This window comes from Toxotes jaculatrix, chromosome 23, assembly GCF_017976425.1.
Source record: "Toxotes jaculatrix isolate fToxJac2 chromosome 23, fToxJac2.pri, whole genome shotgun sequence".
In the NCBI taxonomy this organism is placed as follows: Eukaryota; Metazoa; Chordata; class Actinopteri; family Toxotidae; genus Toxotes; species Toxotes jaculatrix.
In genome coordinates this window covers 3202632-3217811 of record NC_054416.1, presented here as the reverse complement: position 1 = coordinate 3217811, position 15180 = coordinate 3202632, and the positions used below count along the sequence as shown (strand labels likewise).

The window sequence follows — 15180 nt, the reverse complement described above, 5'->3', positions numbered from 1 at the left end:
ATCAGCGGGAACCAATAGCAAATGAGAAAAGTTCAGCAGGAGAGTACTTCTAGCCAATCAGAGCGCGTGTGGGCGTCACCGGGAGTGGGGGAAATTCCACAGCTCTCAACAGGCCGCATTTTCAGAGCACGTAGGAAGCTGGTGCACACACAAACACTCAAACACAACAGCGGTTGGGTTTTTTATTTATTTATTAGTTTATAAATAATATAGAAAAATATTTCCCCATACTGAACAGCTCTTTGCACATTCACACTTCACATCATCCCTCATAGATACATACACTTAAATAGAAAGGGGACATATCACCATCGGACTGTGATGCACAACTCCCTTCAAAAATACAACACATTAAAAAGTGCAATGTCAAATGTGCATTATCATTATCTGACGTCTCATGGCTCAACACATCATTATGCCTGGGTGTAGATGTGTCACAATATCATTCCTGTCAATTTTGGGCAGTAGTGGGTAAAGAAATCATACTTTAAATCCACAAGGTTGCAGTAAATCTCTCCAACTGAGAAACAATTTGTGTATTAGCCCGCATCTTGTGTTTTTTTTTCTTCTTTTCTATGTTGTCAATCGTCTTTAAGTACAAAAATGCTTGCCCCCATTTTTTCACGACATTTAAAGACACAACATATTATGTACCAACATACTCAAACTGAAACAAAATCAATCAAATCTGAGCTAAACATGTTTTTTACATCCTAATGTAGTGAACATTTTGTAAATAATAAGAGATTTCCTGTAAACAGCAGTTACTTTGCTTATGTAGGAAATGAGCTGGAGATGGAAATCTATGTTTTCTCTATAAAATAACATTGTGTTGTAAGTGGTCAAGCGATTCAGCCATGTTAAGTGTACCAAAAAAAAAGCATCGTTCAGGTTATGTGTTATCACATTATGTGTTATCAGAAACAGTGAAAAGTGTGTCACGGGGACTTGACCCACATAATCCAGATACACTACAGATACAGTGTACAATAAGCGATATGAGGGGCCACTGATTGGTCCATGAACAGAAAGCTCATTGCTGTCAGGTGCCAGTAGTAGTCTCATGTCTTTATTTAGGATTTTATTTAGTGTCTCATCCGAAAGACAAAGACAGCTCCTTGGTAGATGTAAATGATTAACAGGTGATGACCTGTGCTGCTACATCTCCGTTTCAGCAGCGAGTCAGTGCAGATGTTTGTAATTGCTACAGACGTGGGTGAACGTGCAGGAGTATTTTCAGGTCATTGCTGCTGATCGTGTTCACCTCCGTGGGCAAGCCAGGTTGATTACATCAAGACCCGTGCATCTGGTCCAACAGGTTCACTGACACAACCATTCACAAGCATCTGCAGCTAATGTTTGACCCAGACCCAGGTCTGAGTGACATGTCTCTTCAGTATTTGAATGTGGAGATCAGAACTGAGGAGACAACTGGTCCGTGTTAACAAAGTAGGTGGTGAGTTCCCCTTTGCCCTTGACGTTGATGACTCCTCTGAGGGTGACGCTGTATCCTACGCTCTGGACCACCTGGGCGGTCTCCTCCGTCACCTGAGAGTGGAGACAAGGAAGTTGATAGCGAGAAAGAGCTAACATTTCTGTCTTCCGATATCCACTGAGACATCAGTTTATCTGCTTTTGCTTCAAAAGGCCCAAAGCTACAAATAAAGCTTTTCAAACTTAAGGGCAACTGATTTGTCTGACTTCACTGGGTGGAAACAAGCATCTCAGACCTGTATCTTGTCCAGTACTCCTGTGCTATCCATCCTGCTGGCCACGTTAACAGAGTTTCCCCAGATATCATACTGAGGTTTATGCGCTCCAATCACCCCAGCAATCACTGGACCCTGGTTTATCCCTGCAAGTAAACAATAACGAAGGAAAAGTCAGGGGAAAACAGAAAGTACTTTCTCTTGAAACTCCTTCCTCAGAAGTATAATGACAGTACTGCATGTACAAAATATTAATATTAACACTGTAAATTGCAAAATTTTATTTAACAATTAAAAAGTACATCAGCCTATAATTTGCACTCGTTTGATTTTAGGCATTGAAATCTTGACGTTTTTCTTGTACTACAAACTCACCGATCCTGAGCTTGAAGCTGTTAAAAGAGTGCGTGTTGATAAGCTCAAGTTTGCCCATCAGAGCGATGGCAAACTCCACCATGGCGCGCACATGACTGTAGGACATCTCACATTTCTGTAGGGGGAGCCAGAGATCACGTTGTTCATTCACATCATTAGGGAGTGCAGAGTAGAGCATTTTCCTTTTGAAACATCTCATGACTAGTTTTCCTTTTGAAAATTACCTTTCAAATTTAGAACAAAAAATAGTGAAGAACTTTACTCATGGGGTGTTTTAACAGGCTTAAATGTTGCTAACCTTTCTCTCATCCCCTGGAGGTGAGTGTGTAAGACCCGCTGCAGCCATGTACGTACTGCCGATTGTTTTAATTTTCTCCACTGATGAGAATTTGGGCTTGGAGAGAAGCTGAGTGACAAAGACACGAGCGGGGAGAGAAAGCAGGACAAAGACAGAAAAGGTCCAGTCAGAAACAAAATGTTCAGACCTGGGGTTGTTGACACTTCCAATATTTAACAGCATCTTTTTCCTCATACCTCATCAAAGTCTGCTATGATCTCGTTGAGGAAGCGCAAACACTCCAGCCCGTCCCTGTTGGCGCTGCTCTCGCTGTAAAACTCTTTGAACTGAGGCACCGAGGCGAACATCACACACACACAGTCATACGACTGGCTGTACAGGTCCTGAAAAGGTTTTTTTTGTTCCAAAAGAAAACGTGTTCTGTAAATTTTGCGGCCAGAAATCTTTTGCATGACATATGAAAATATCTTCTTAAATAAATAAATACAGGCATTAAAATACCACAAAATTAATAGACAGATATAACAGATATAGATGTAATAGAGTTAGGTGGTAAATATCTACAGTACAACACTGAAGTGATTTGTTTCATTTACCTGGTTCCGAACTGTTTTTCCCATGAAGAAGGAGGCGACGTGGAGCGGCAGGACGTTCTGGAGAAGAAGCTTGTTGACGTTCTCCATGGTCTCCATCTCCTCTCTTTCGGTTTTGAAACATCGCTCCAACAGGAAGTCTACGCGGCAACCAAGCTCGTCCTGAGAGAAAAAAAGAGAGAGAAAGAAAGAAAGAATGTAAATATGCACGAACAAATCTGAATACAAGTTTGTTTGTTTCAAAATGAGTAACAACTACACACACACACGCACACACACTCCCCTTGCAGTCTCTGCATAATAAAAAAACATGTGTAAGCATACACACACCTGTCTGGCCAGTATGAGGCATACAATATAAAAGATGACCAGCCAAAGCCCGGACATGATCTGAGGATCCTTCAGCACTCCTGGCCTGTAGTAAAACACATGCACAGTCACATCTTTAGAGCCATACTCTGAATTACCAAACTACCATCACTCCTTTTTTCCTTCCATTACATAATTTCTCTGACAAAAGTGTCTTGTATCTCACAGTCAATGGGGCCTGCCCCCAGGCAGACCTCAGTCTGTAGAAAGCTCTTGCATAAATGATACGTTATCTGAAACTCCAGACAAGGACTCACAATCTGGACAGCTGAGTGGCAAAAAGGCAGGAAATTTAACACCTTGGTTGAGCAAGACCGACAATGTGATGACTACAGAGAGCGGTGCACGAATGTGGATGAGCGGAAAGTGAACTTTAGTAGGATTACTGAGAGTCTGTGTGACTGTGTGGACAGCTAATGAGAATAAACACATATATATTCATGCCTGCACACTTTCATGCATCTCATTTGTAACCGTTTATTAAAACTATTTAACATATACAGAAGATGTACGGTACCATGTTGCATTTGTTACCCTCACGTTTGCATGCGTCACTCACTTTGTGCTGTTGTAAAGCAGGTCGATGAGACAGAGGGACCTTTGTGCGTAAACATGGAGGAAGAGGGCCAGGTAAACCACCACGGCCAGGGTGAGCAGCAGTGCCTTCACTGACAAGCATGTCCTGACGAACACGATCACTCCCAGCATGGCCAGCAGGCAGCAGTACAGGTAGTACTGGAAGTTTGAAGACAGAGGTAGGCAGGAGGTGAAAAATGTGGTTCATGGCATGCTAGGTGTGTCACCTTATTGAATGTAGAGAAAACATGACATTGACACTGACTGACATTTCTCATGAAGCACCAACTGTTAAACTGTTAATCAGCCATGGAAAATCTGATTTATTCATTTAAAGGCTAATTACAGACACTGGAAAAAATATGGGTGTTTAATGAAATACCTGAGCGTATATGGAACTAATGAACTATACACATTAATTTTTTTCTTTGTTTAGTTTTTATTTTATTCTTAGTGCTTTCTCTGTGTGTATACCTACTGTATATGTCTATTTTTTTGTGTGTGAAATGTACAAAAAGGAACATTTTATTACCGACTTTAGAATTTAAAAGTTTATGTAGCTGTGGAAAGAGCCAGTGCTGCACTGATAACAATGCTGAAACTAAACAAAAAATAAATAAATAAATAAAGCATCACTTTACTTTTTAAAGGAATTATAACACACTCAACAAAAAAAGAATCACGTTCCTCTGGAGGTACTCACAGGCACAGTGTAGAGTTTGAGACCCTCCAGCTCTGTCCTGTTTGTTATAGCAGTACAGTTGTTTCCTGGCAGGAAGAACTGAAATGAAAAGCGATGTGGTTAAAGACAGAAGAAAGAAAAACAGGAGATGATGGCAAGGACAGTGAAAAAGGAACTTACAAAGTTGAGGATCGCCATGAGCAGGGTGATGAGAACACACACTGTGACCACAAACAGTCGCAGCACCGCCCTGGTGGAGACGCCACGGGACAGTCCTGATATCCACTGGACACCCAAAGGTATCTTGGAGCGCCACTTCTGAAAACGGAAAAACATCCAAACACACACTGAATACTAAAGTGCTGAGGGTCACTGTGATTCCTTTTCCAATTCATAGCACCAAGGCCCTGCAAGTTGGTTTTCATAACAATGAAAGCCAGGAAGGTACGAACCAATTATGCTCTTGAGTAATGACAAATTATTTCGCCATTTGAACTTAATTTTTAACATTTTTTTAGAGTCTCTCGTGGTAAACTGCTGCTGCCACTGACAGTTACTACAAACATACCACCAGTGTTTGTTTACCTCCAAGTATCCGGTGAAAGAGATGGACAGAATCAGCACAAGCACAGGGAAGGTTGCACCGTAGGAAACTGCCATCACAAAGTTCCTAGGAGGGATGAAAATTTATCATTGAATTAAATTATTTATTCCTTCTTTAATAAAAAGTGTGTTTGTGAGCTGACAACCAAGGGACTAAGTGGCAAGCTAGTGATGGCCAAGCAGGTTAGTGAGTGAGAGAAAGACATTTTTATTGAAGGAAGTGTCTGTGCTTAATTTCAGTTTCTTTTTTGGAACATGGTGAAAATCAACACATTTGCAACCAAAATGTTGCTGCATGTGTGAATGTGAGCGAAGTGCTACTCACTTTTCAGAGACGAGCATCTGGACAGCGAAAAGAGTAACGAAGACGAAAGCCATGCAGCTTATTGACTGGTGCAAACCCTTCACCTCTGAAAAGCGAAACTGCAAACACAAGCACACGGGTATTACTATATTTACTGAAACTGACACAGCTTGAGGACATTTAAGGTTATACTGAATGTACCTGTTTCTCTAAGCTAAGGTCGTTAAACAGCAGAGTCAAACAGTTGAGCTTCTTTGCTCTCCTCCTGAGTGACAAAATGAAAGAACATCGATCGAATATGATCAGATCAGATAAATAGATAAATAGTAGTATAAACAAATAACTGTAAAAAAAGAGCAAGAAATCAGTCTGTCATATTATAACATGAATTTGCACAAAAACTTACCCTGCAATGTCCAGTGTGTCCAGTGATCCCCTAACACCATTATCCACAACCAAACTGGGAAGATATAAGAACATTAGACACAGCTTTATCCAGGATTCAACTACTGAGAATATAATATGGTAGTGAATCAAATGTGTTTATTTTATTCTAATTCTACTTAAGTTAACAATGCTGATATATTTAGAATATGTTTCTAAGTCAATTTGAATATTTCTGGAAACTTACCAGCAGGAGTTGTTCTGACTAAGAGGTCTTTCCTGGAACAAACACACATACACACCGTCAACATGACCTAATATAACCTCTTTAAATTATACAGTACATAGTTTATGATCATACACAGGTGGGGGACAGACAAAGGTGTGGTGTGGTGTCTAATATTTGCTGAAGGAATATTATAAAGCCTGGGCGTCCCTGTCAGAAAAAAACGAGTACACTTACAATAAAAAAATAATACGATTAAATTTTTTATGCACATGAATCGTGTCTGTGTATACTGCATGTTGCACAGCTCAACATGTGGGAGAAGCTAGGTAACAAATACATACTGTAGAAAGTTGTGACTGGTTCATGACAATACTGGGCTGGATGATCGGCTTCTTGGAGGACGTGGCATCGGGGTTGCTGAGGTCAGCGAAGGGGTGAATAGTCTGCCAGGACTGAAGGTACTGAGACATCCGGACCGACGCCCGCTGCCTGGTCTCGCCTGATGCAAGAGTGTTTCCCTGAAATTAAGATTGTGATTATTTTTGATACTTGCCTGCCCCTGCCTGAGAGTACCAAAAAAAAAAGAAAGCTTGATAACAGATTACAATTCATGCACTACACACTGCACACCAACCAGTTTAGGCCTCCTGGAGATGCTGTCCGGCTTTCGGGGGTCAATCACCAGGTAAGTTTTTCGTCCTTTAAGAAGAGGATCCCGACTCCCCCCATCCCCATCCTCCACTTGGTATGCTCCATTCAAGTGCTGCAGTGTCTCCTCTGTGATGTGGACTCGTCTATTAACAACAACGGTGACAATAAAGTTTCAGGTTAAAAAAATAAAATGTAATAGCTTACAGTTTTTAGTTTATTACTCTTATTCTATCATGAAAAAATCTTTTGCAGATTTTTATTGTCTCTGAATAGATGTTCAGACTCACCCAGGAAGACCTCCAGACTCCATGTGGTTGGCTAGCGTTACATCATGTGACCACACATCATACTGCCACTTCTGCAAGCCGATCACACCACAGAGCACGTTGCCAGTGTGAACTCCCACCCGCATGCTGATCTCAACACCCGTTGCCTCACGCAGTTTACTATGAGGAAACAAAGCGAATTTTATTATCTTGCAAAAATATTGAGTCCCGCTAACCTCTGACACTCTGTTATTCAGTATCTCCAGTTGTACTCGGAGCAGAAAAAAGTGTCTGAATATTAATGTTTGGTTGTAAAACAACCAAAATGCCACAAGAACTAAATATTTCTACATTTAATCTGCTTGGTGCAAACAGAACAAAAACCTCTGAAAATGGGCACAGTATTTTATGGACAAGTACATATTGTCGTGCTTCTAAATTGTGTAACTGTGCGCTTTCAGCTATAATATACAGTGTGGTTTTAGCTGTAGAGGAAAGAATAGGGAAATAAAAGTGGCATGAGACCTATGAGGAAGTTATACAGAGTACAGTGAAATCAGATGCAAATCGGGAACACTGAGTAGCTTTTATTCCTGTGGCTGGAGAAACAGGAATCAGGCAGGAGGCCCATCATCATAAAAACAACACAGCAAGAAAACACAACAAAAATTCAGAGAGACTTTTTTCTAGAAAAAAGGGAGACAGGACAGAGACAACAGAGAAACGACAGCAAAACTGGACTTCAAATAAACCGACCTGATGGCAGTGCACATGTCCAGCCCCATCTGAACACAGCTCTTGGCGTGGGTGGGAATGGGGTCAGGCAGACCAGATACACAATAGTAGCAGTCACCCAGGATCTTAATGCGAAGACATCCATTCATCTAAAGATAGAAAGAAATGAGAGCGGGGGTGGGGGGGCCAGGTCAGACACAGACTTCAGAACTAACACAAAACTAGTCTTTGTGAAGAAATAAAGGTTTTATTTTGGGATAGATGTGGAAGTATTTTTACCTTAGCTATGTCGTCGAACCTGCCAAAGAGCTTGTTGAGCACAGCAACCAGCTCTTCTGGAGAGCAGGTACTCGCCAACTTTGTGAAACCCACAATGTCCGCATACAGGATGCTACACAAACCCACAGAGACAGACACAAGTATTAGGCACATATACGTACGATTACAGCCTGAAATAGTGTTTAGCATCTTTTGAGATGTGACAGACAAGTGTTGACTGGACTGTAACTCTTTGGAAACAACATTTCAACAACATGAAACACCACGACAGCGTCACAGTGTGATCATCACCTGACGTCTCTGTGCTGCCGTATGTAGAGGCTGTGAAAGTTGTGGAAGTTGGACTCATTCTCCTTATCGCTCTTAGGCTTGGACAGCCTCTTTATCACCTCCGTTTTCAGCTCCATAGCGATGTAGCGTGGCAACACCGACAGCAGGAGCTGCTCCTGTTGCCAAGGAAACAGATAGGACGGGGGTTTAAGATGAGTGTGGAGAAGGTGGGTGACGAGGTTTCGAGACCTTGTACACCGGGACACTGGATGCCTGTCTTACAGAGGCGTCAATCTGTTCAGAGCGACTGTAAAAGAAACAGGCGGACATCAAAAGCCTCCTTGAAGCGACGCCATGTTTACTCAGTGGATCACGTTTCATCTATTTGTTTACTTGCTGTGAATAAGTGTCCATTTGGGTTTACCTATTCTATTGCCGCTGGGCTTCAGACAAGTGAATGATTAATCTATTATTGGCCTAATAGCCAGAAAAGCATACAGTCACCAAACCCAGGCTGTCCATGTAAAGAGGCCTTTAATGAGAGCGATTACACATAACGATTTTAAATCAAAGTGAATGAAACAAACTACGTAGATCTAATCATTTTATCAAGTACGATGTTGTGGGATAAAAGTTGGCTTTGCATACAAAGATATCTGAAAGAAAATGATCATCATTTAGCCTCTTTGACTCACGTCAGTAACAACTGAGGTGAAGAAAAAATAAAAGACTGACGTTAATATTCTCTGTAACTGAAGGACAACAAAGTTAAACTGAAGCAATGTTGTCAGAAAAGCTGGATATTTAACCTGCTGATATTTCCTGATTTCCTTCTGGGAACGTATGACACTGAACTCCTCTCTCTTCTGATTGGATATCCTGAGATCGTGCTCGGTCGTCCACAGGTGGAAAATCCCGATGCAGTTCACACACACAAACAGGACTGCATTCGCCACGAGCTGAGGAGGAAGTCAGGGGACAGATTATTGATACTTTATCAGTTATCCTCTTGTATTGTGAGCTGAATCACTACTGTGATGTCAGTCAGAAAACAAAAAAAAAATTAAAAACCACACTGTTATTTACAAAGACATAAAACCGGTTATGTCAGACCAGGTTTTAGACTTCTCCGTAAATCCATAAAAGGTTATGTAGATCAAATTTGCATTTTTTTCCAGGCGAACTGTAAATGCCCCCGGTCACAAACCACACAACTGTATTGAGAAAACTCAACCAAGCTTCATACGATGTTTGAATTTGGACTCTAATTTGCAAAAGCCGCACATCTCTTAAGATGGACGTGACATTTGCTTATTTTTGCCTACATTTACATTTCTAGCTTTATTATGTGCGACTGTTTTGCTTTTCACCGCTGATAAAAATCTGCACTTTGAGACTTAACTGTGATTATTATGCACAGTGGAGATACGTTTAAAAGAAAAAGGGAAAAATGGTAAAATGTATGCAAACGTTGCAAATCTTCACCTGCACAGCCAGGTCTGGTGTCTCTGGGCTTCTGATAGAGACGTAGGTGCTGATGATGATGATGTGTGAAACACTGGTCCCAATCCCAACCATGAGGGCCCAGGCCAGAGACAGAGGCAGCACCGTGTAGACGCTTAGAGAGAGGAAGAGGAAAAACGCTACCTGAGGAGGCGAGAGAGTTGGAGGAGACAGAAGCATGAGCGGAAAGATGCAGAGAGTTAGATGTTAATAATTAAAGAATAACTACAACTAAAATAAAACTCATTATTTCTTTCTCTCTTTGCTTCCTCCTCACCTGTTCCCACGTAGTGACAGGTCCTCCAGTGAAGATGAAAACTATGGCAGTGATGTACAGCGTCCCCCAGACAAAGAGCGCCAGGGCTCCTCCACAGCGCCTCACCGTGGCCAGCCAAGGCAGACAGACAAGCAGCGCAGCACTCAGACACAGAACCACGCACACCACCGCCAGAGCACCGACATGGATACTGATGTTCTGCGTTGAGATGGACGAGAGCAGCAGATTAGAGCATTACTCTTCTAACAAAATCACTCTGTCAGTTCTCTCAAAGCTTTAAAATCACTCTGACTCATCTCCTCCTTGAATTACAGTCAAACGGGTTTGTTATTTTTGCATGTCAGTCAGTCTTAAAAGCTGTTACTTAAATTAAGAAATTTCAACAGCAGACAAGACAGCTGGGAAGGAGCAGTTTGTTGCATCATCTAGTTCTGACTCAGGTGTTTTCTGTATCCAACAACCCAAATTAAAATGCCTTTTATTCATCAGAGATGAAAGCCACGCTGAGTTTTAAACAATTTGTGCAATGTTTTTAATCTGCTCCTGCCATGTGACGTTAAGGTATTTTAATTTAATCAGAGTTCCTTTGACTTTTGTTTTTCTTTTCAGTGTTCGAGGTTTCACTTTCCATACACCAGCCTTTAAACAACTTCATTAGTAGTGAATTCAGCAGCTCAGTGTGTGCCACATATTTAACTTTTACAAAACAGCTTAATATTCAGTATGTAGTTTTTTAAATTGTTTTTTTGGGGGGAATTATGCCTTTATTAGACACAGGAAATGAGGGACAGAGATGAGGAATGACGTCCAACAAAGGCTGCCACACAAAAAAAAAAAAGTTTAAGGGCTTTACCGGACATTTCATGTTTATTTTAGGTTTTAATTGTCACTGCAGTTTTGTCCAACCATGTTCCACTAGAAACAGCTTTTACAGGTCAGTGAGGTCAGCTTAACCTAACCTAAATCATGGCTTTCATCCTACAGGTGGATACAAATGACCTACATGGGCCTTGTTGTCATGTGTGCAGCTGTTCTGTGGGAATGCGAAGGCATGTAGACTTTCTAATTGAAGCATGTTGAGAATGTTGTGGCGATTTGGAAGAACAGGTTTAATGCTCCATTTCCTTGGTCCCTTTGGAGTTTGCTCTAAAACGTTTTTCAGTAAACAGTTACTACTCTGATGCAGTGGAGACAAAGATGGAAATATTTTAAATCTCCTCTGCAGCTTGTTCTTCACAGAGACCAAGATGATACTTTGAATTTGTGCTTGATAAATAACTATTTATGGATTATCTAAACCTTTATGTACAAACACACACAGCACATTCTCTCTGTCTCACCCTTCCTGTGGTGGGAATGAGTACGATGATGGCCACACAGAAGGCCAAAGACAGCACCAGTCCAGACAGCATGGCCGGAGTCTCCTCCACACACTGGAGAAAAGCCCTGTGGATCGCCTGATAGCAGCAACACACTCCATCCTTCACGCTCTGCCTGGACCTGGTGCTTCGCCTGTCTTGGTCCTCGTCTCCATCCTCCTCGTCCAACCTGACGTCGATGCTGTACCTTGTGTAGGTGACTTGGGATGAAACGTCTGGGAAAGCAGGTGAACTGCCACTGAGTGAGTTTTCTTCTTCCCTTTTAACCGTTAAGTCTGTTTTGGAATTGTCTCTGTTTTCATCTGGATTATTTTTTGTGGTGTTGTTAGACTGAGGAGTGTCTAAACTGGGATCTGAGGAATTGACCGGAGAGATAGGGTTCGTCTTTTCAAATGAGCTTCCATCAAGCTCTGATAACTCCTCATCACAGAAGTCAGTGCTGAAACTAGTGCAAGCGTAACCAGGGCTGGATTTTGTGCTGCTGTAGTCCGAGTCGCTGCAGCCGTTTGTTTGCAGTGAGGTACTGTGTTCTGTTTGCAGCCTATCACAGGATGAGTTGACCCCGGCATCGTGATCCACAGCCTCCAGGGTCACAACTGCTCCCCTCAACAAAGAACTGGCTTTGAGAGGTTCAGGGGCCTGTGCTGTTTTCACCACGCCAACCTCTACAGTAACCTGGGATTCACTGAGTCCTGACTGGTTCCCGACAGTGAGATCAGTTCCATTCAGTGTCACGTCATTCCCGTTTTTTGTGCTGTCATTTCCTTGCAAAATGTTAACAGCGCTGCTTTCTGCAGATTTTTTTATATCATCTGTTGTTTGACTGAATTCATCAAGCTCCAGGATATCCCCTCCGGTGATTTTGCCCTTCCCATCGCTGGAATCAACCACAATGTCTGGCATCAAAGACACCTGCGATGCTTCTCCTCCAGGCTTCTCCTTATCCTGAAAACCTTGTGACTCGTCCGGCATCGTGACCCGTGAGAGTGTGAGGGATCTTGCCGTCTGTCAACCTGTCACTTTGCTTTATCTGGTTGTCCGTCTCTCTGTCACCTTGTCTACATGATAAATACACACTAGAGCGGTGCTTACGTCTTTATGCTTTCCTTGGCTTTGCAGGAAGGAGAATTTCACCCTATGTCTGTGTGACAGACTACATCAATTTAAACTAAAGAATCTGGCTATTTCCAGACTGTCAACTGATACAGATTATGATGATGTTGATGATGAAGATGGCGACACTCGTTCTCCGTGAGGTTACATAGATCCTTTAAGGTCCCAAAGATCGCTGATAAGTAATCTTAAACCAATGTATAATCTTCTTTGAAGAGCGCTGATCCATACTGTGTGGAAGAAGAGTCTCACTGCAGAAGAAGAGAGATTACAATGAGAAAAAAATACAGAAGAATCAGCATAGAACAAAAAATAAAGACAAACATACATTTTCGCTGCTTAACATTTCATGTTTTAGCTCGAGCGCTGTGCTTGCTGATAATGTGAGCAAGGATGTTGTACCTGCGCATGGTTTTAATGCCATTTAAATGACAAACTCCTTCTAGTCATTTCCCCATTATGCAAAAAACTTGTTAGTCTAGCTGCAGCCTCTTCCCCACTGACACGCACTCATGTACAGCACACATACACACCATTCAATTGTGTACTGGAATGACCTGTCAGCGACGCACCCAGTGCACATTAAAAACATTTTTTCCTGTCACCACCTACACGCTGGTGGTTTGCTCTGATCTTCCTCTCTGCTGCTTTCCTCTTTTGGTTCTCCTTCCCTGTCATCTGACTCTGTCAGAAACACAACTGTCACTTAAGCTGTACAGATTATACCCAGTATCAGTATTCAACCCAACCTGCTCCAATGCCACCAACGATTCCAGGATTAAAAATATCTTTTTAATCTGCCTCCTCTGCCGCAGGTAGATATCTGATTCAGTAGCAGAGTCACAGAGGGATTACCCAGCAATTCATTTGATTCATCCATTCACCTCAATTGACATATTCGATGTGGAAAACTGTGCCCTTTTAAATGAAATAACAATCTAGTTTCATTTTTTTTTTACAATTTTACAAAGAAGGCTCTGCGTCTTTTTAAGGTGGAAACACCTCTGTCTACATGACAGTACATTTATTGTTCTTGTGTGAATCGATGTTCCACTGGTGTCCTTTTTCCCTGTCTACTGGTTTCACTACTCTGTTCTGGCTGTCTGTGAAACACTTCGCAAAATGCAGAGGGGGCTTTCCAAAACTTTGCTCAGATCTCTTTGCAGATCAAAATCAAACAAAGAATGTTGTATTTTTACTTGTTTTTATTGAATGCTCCATAATGAGTGATGTTTTACAATTAATCCATCAGTCTGACTGTTAGCTTCTGTAAAATGTCAGAAATCATTGAAAAATGCCCATCACAACTTCTCAGAAGTCCTCAAATTGCTTTTCTTCAAAAAGCATACAAGGACAAACAAAAGCAGCTCATCCTCATATCTGAGAGGATGCAACCAGCTCATGTTTGACATTTTTGCTTGAATAGGTAATCTTCTGCTGAGTGCTTAGTCGAATTGACTTATCTAATTGTATCAGCTTGTTTATGATGAATATTACATGTGCATCCAGTTTCTTCAGTGATTCCAGAAATAAAATCTACTTTTCTCATGGGGAATGCCCTCCAGATTCAAATGAAAATGAAAGTTATTTGGGTCAAACTGTCCAAGCATACAATTCACAAATATAGACTATGACTCACTTAAACTCTAGCTTTATATGTGGTGTAACGGTGGATGGCAGCAGGTAAAACGCATTATAAAAATTTGGACACGAATAATCCACCAGTTAAAGCATGGAGTCGTCTCTAATGACAAAACATCTTTTATTGGTCACATCATTATTTTTATTATTCGCTTAATTATCATTAAGCTATCGTTTACTGCCAATCCTATGGCAAATCCCACACCGAATAGTTAAAGTTATCTTGTGATATCAATATGCGTTAACTTGTTTGACTTTAATCAATAGGATTACTTGTGTAATTGGACAAAAACAAAACAAAAAACAAAAACACACAAAAAAAACCCTCTGGGTTTGGACATGAACATGTTAGCTGAAGCAAGAAAAGCAATTTAAAGGACGATCATTTGCTGTAAAGATGAATAATTTTCTTACCTCATAGTTTTTTACATTGACGCCTGTCTCTTGTCGCTCGCTCCCTTTTAACGTTAGTTTGCTCACAGACTTTAAGATTAATTTCCCTCCGCGTCTTTATCGCTCAGCTGCCACCGTCCTCCTCTCACTCTTGTCGGAGAGCACTCACAAACACAGCCGGCCTTTCCCCAGCGGGTAAAAAGTCCAATTAATTCCACCTTAAAATCGCACTTTTCTCCTCCAGGGAGACAGACGACCGCACAGCCTGCGTCTGTGTCAGGTTCCAGCGCGAGGCAGGTGAGCGCGGGGGCGTGCGCACTCGACGGCACCAGCACGAGCGCTCTGGTTCAGCTATGCAAACACGAGGAGGTAAACAGTGAGGCTGAGAGATGGAGAGGAAGGACCATGGAGCGGTGAGGAGATAATGGGCCCCTGGTCACAGACAGGTAACCCCCCGCCCTCCCCCCCGAGGCCAGACCACACCTCCCACATACGAGCTGCAGACTGTAGAGATGTAAATAGTTTGCAGTCGCTTAGCGTCTCTTTTTAGT

The 15180-nt window shown here is 41.8% G+C and overlaps 1 protein-coding gene across 1 annotated transcript; it reads right to left on the bottom strand.

Moving 5' to 3' along the window:
* Positions 1–180: 180 nt before the first annotated feature.
* Positions 181–14997, bottom strand: LOC121177207 (adenylate cyclase type 2-like). The gene is made up of 26 exons (XM_041031436.1): positions 14651–14997; positions 11444–12846; positions 10104–10301; positions 9809–9970; positions 9133–9282; positions 8345–8499; positions 8054–8165; positions 7796–7923; positions 7061–7219; positions 6757–6916; positions 6464–6640; positions 6141–6172; positions 5916–5969; positions 5711–5774; positions 5531–5628; positions 5188–5272; positions 4783–4920; positions 4624–4701; positions 3904–4079; positions 3306–3390; positions 2979–3137; positions 2619–2765; positions 2383–2490; positions 2085–2199; positions 1731–1855; positions 181–1548 (listed from the first exon to the last, which is right to left on the bottom strand). Exons 2-26 carry the CDS (start codon positions 12452–12454, stop codon positions 1414–1416), a joined length of 4011 nt encoding a protein of 1336 aa, XP_040887370.1. The 5' UTR covers positions 12455–12846; positions 14651–14997; the 3' UTR covers positions 181–1413.
* Between the last annotated feature and the right edge of the window lie 183 nt (positions 14998–15180).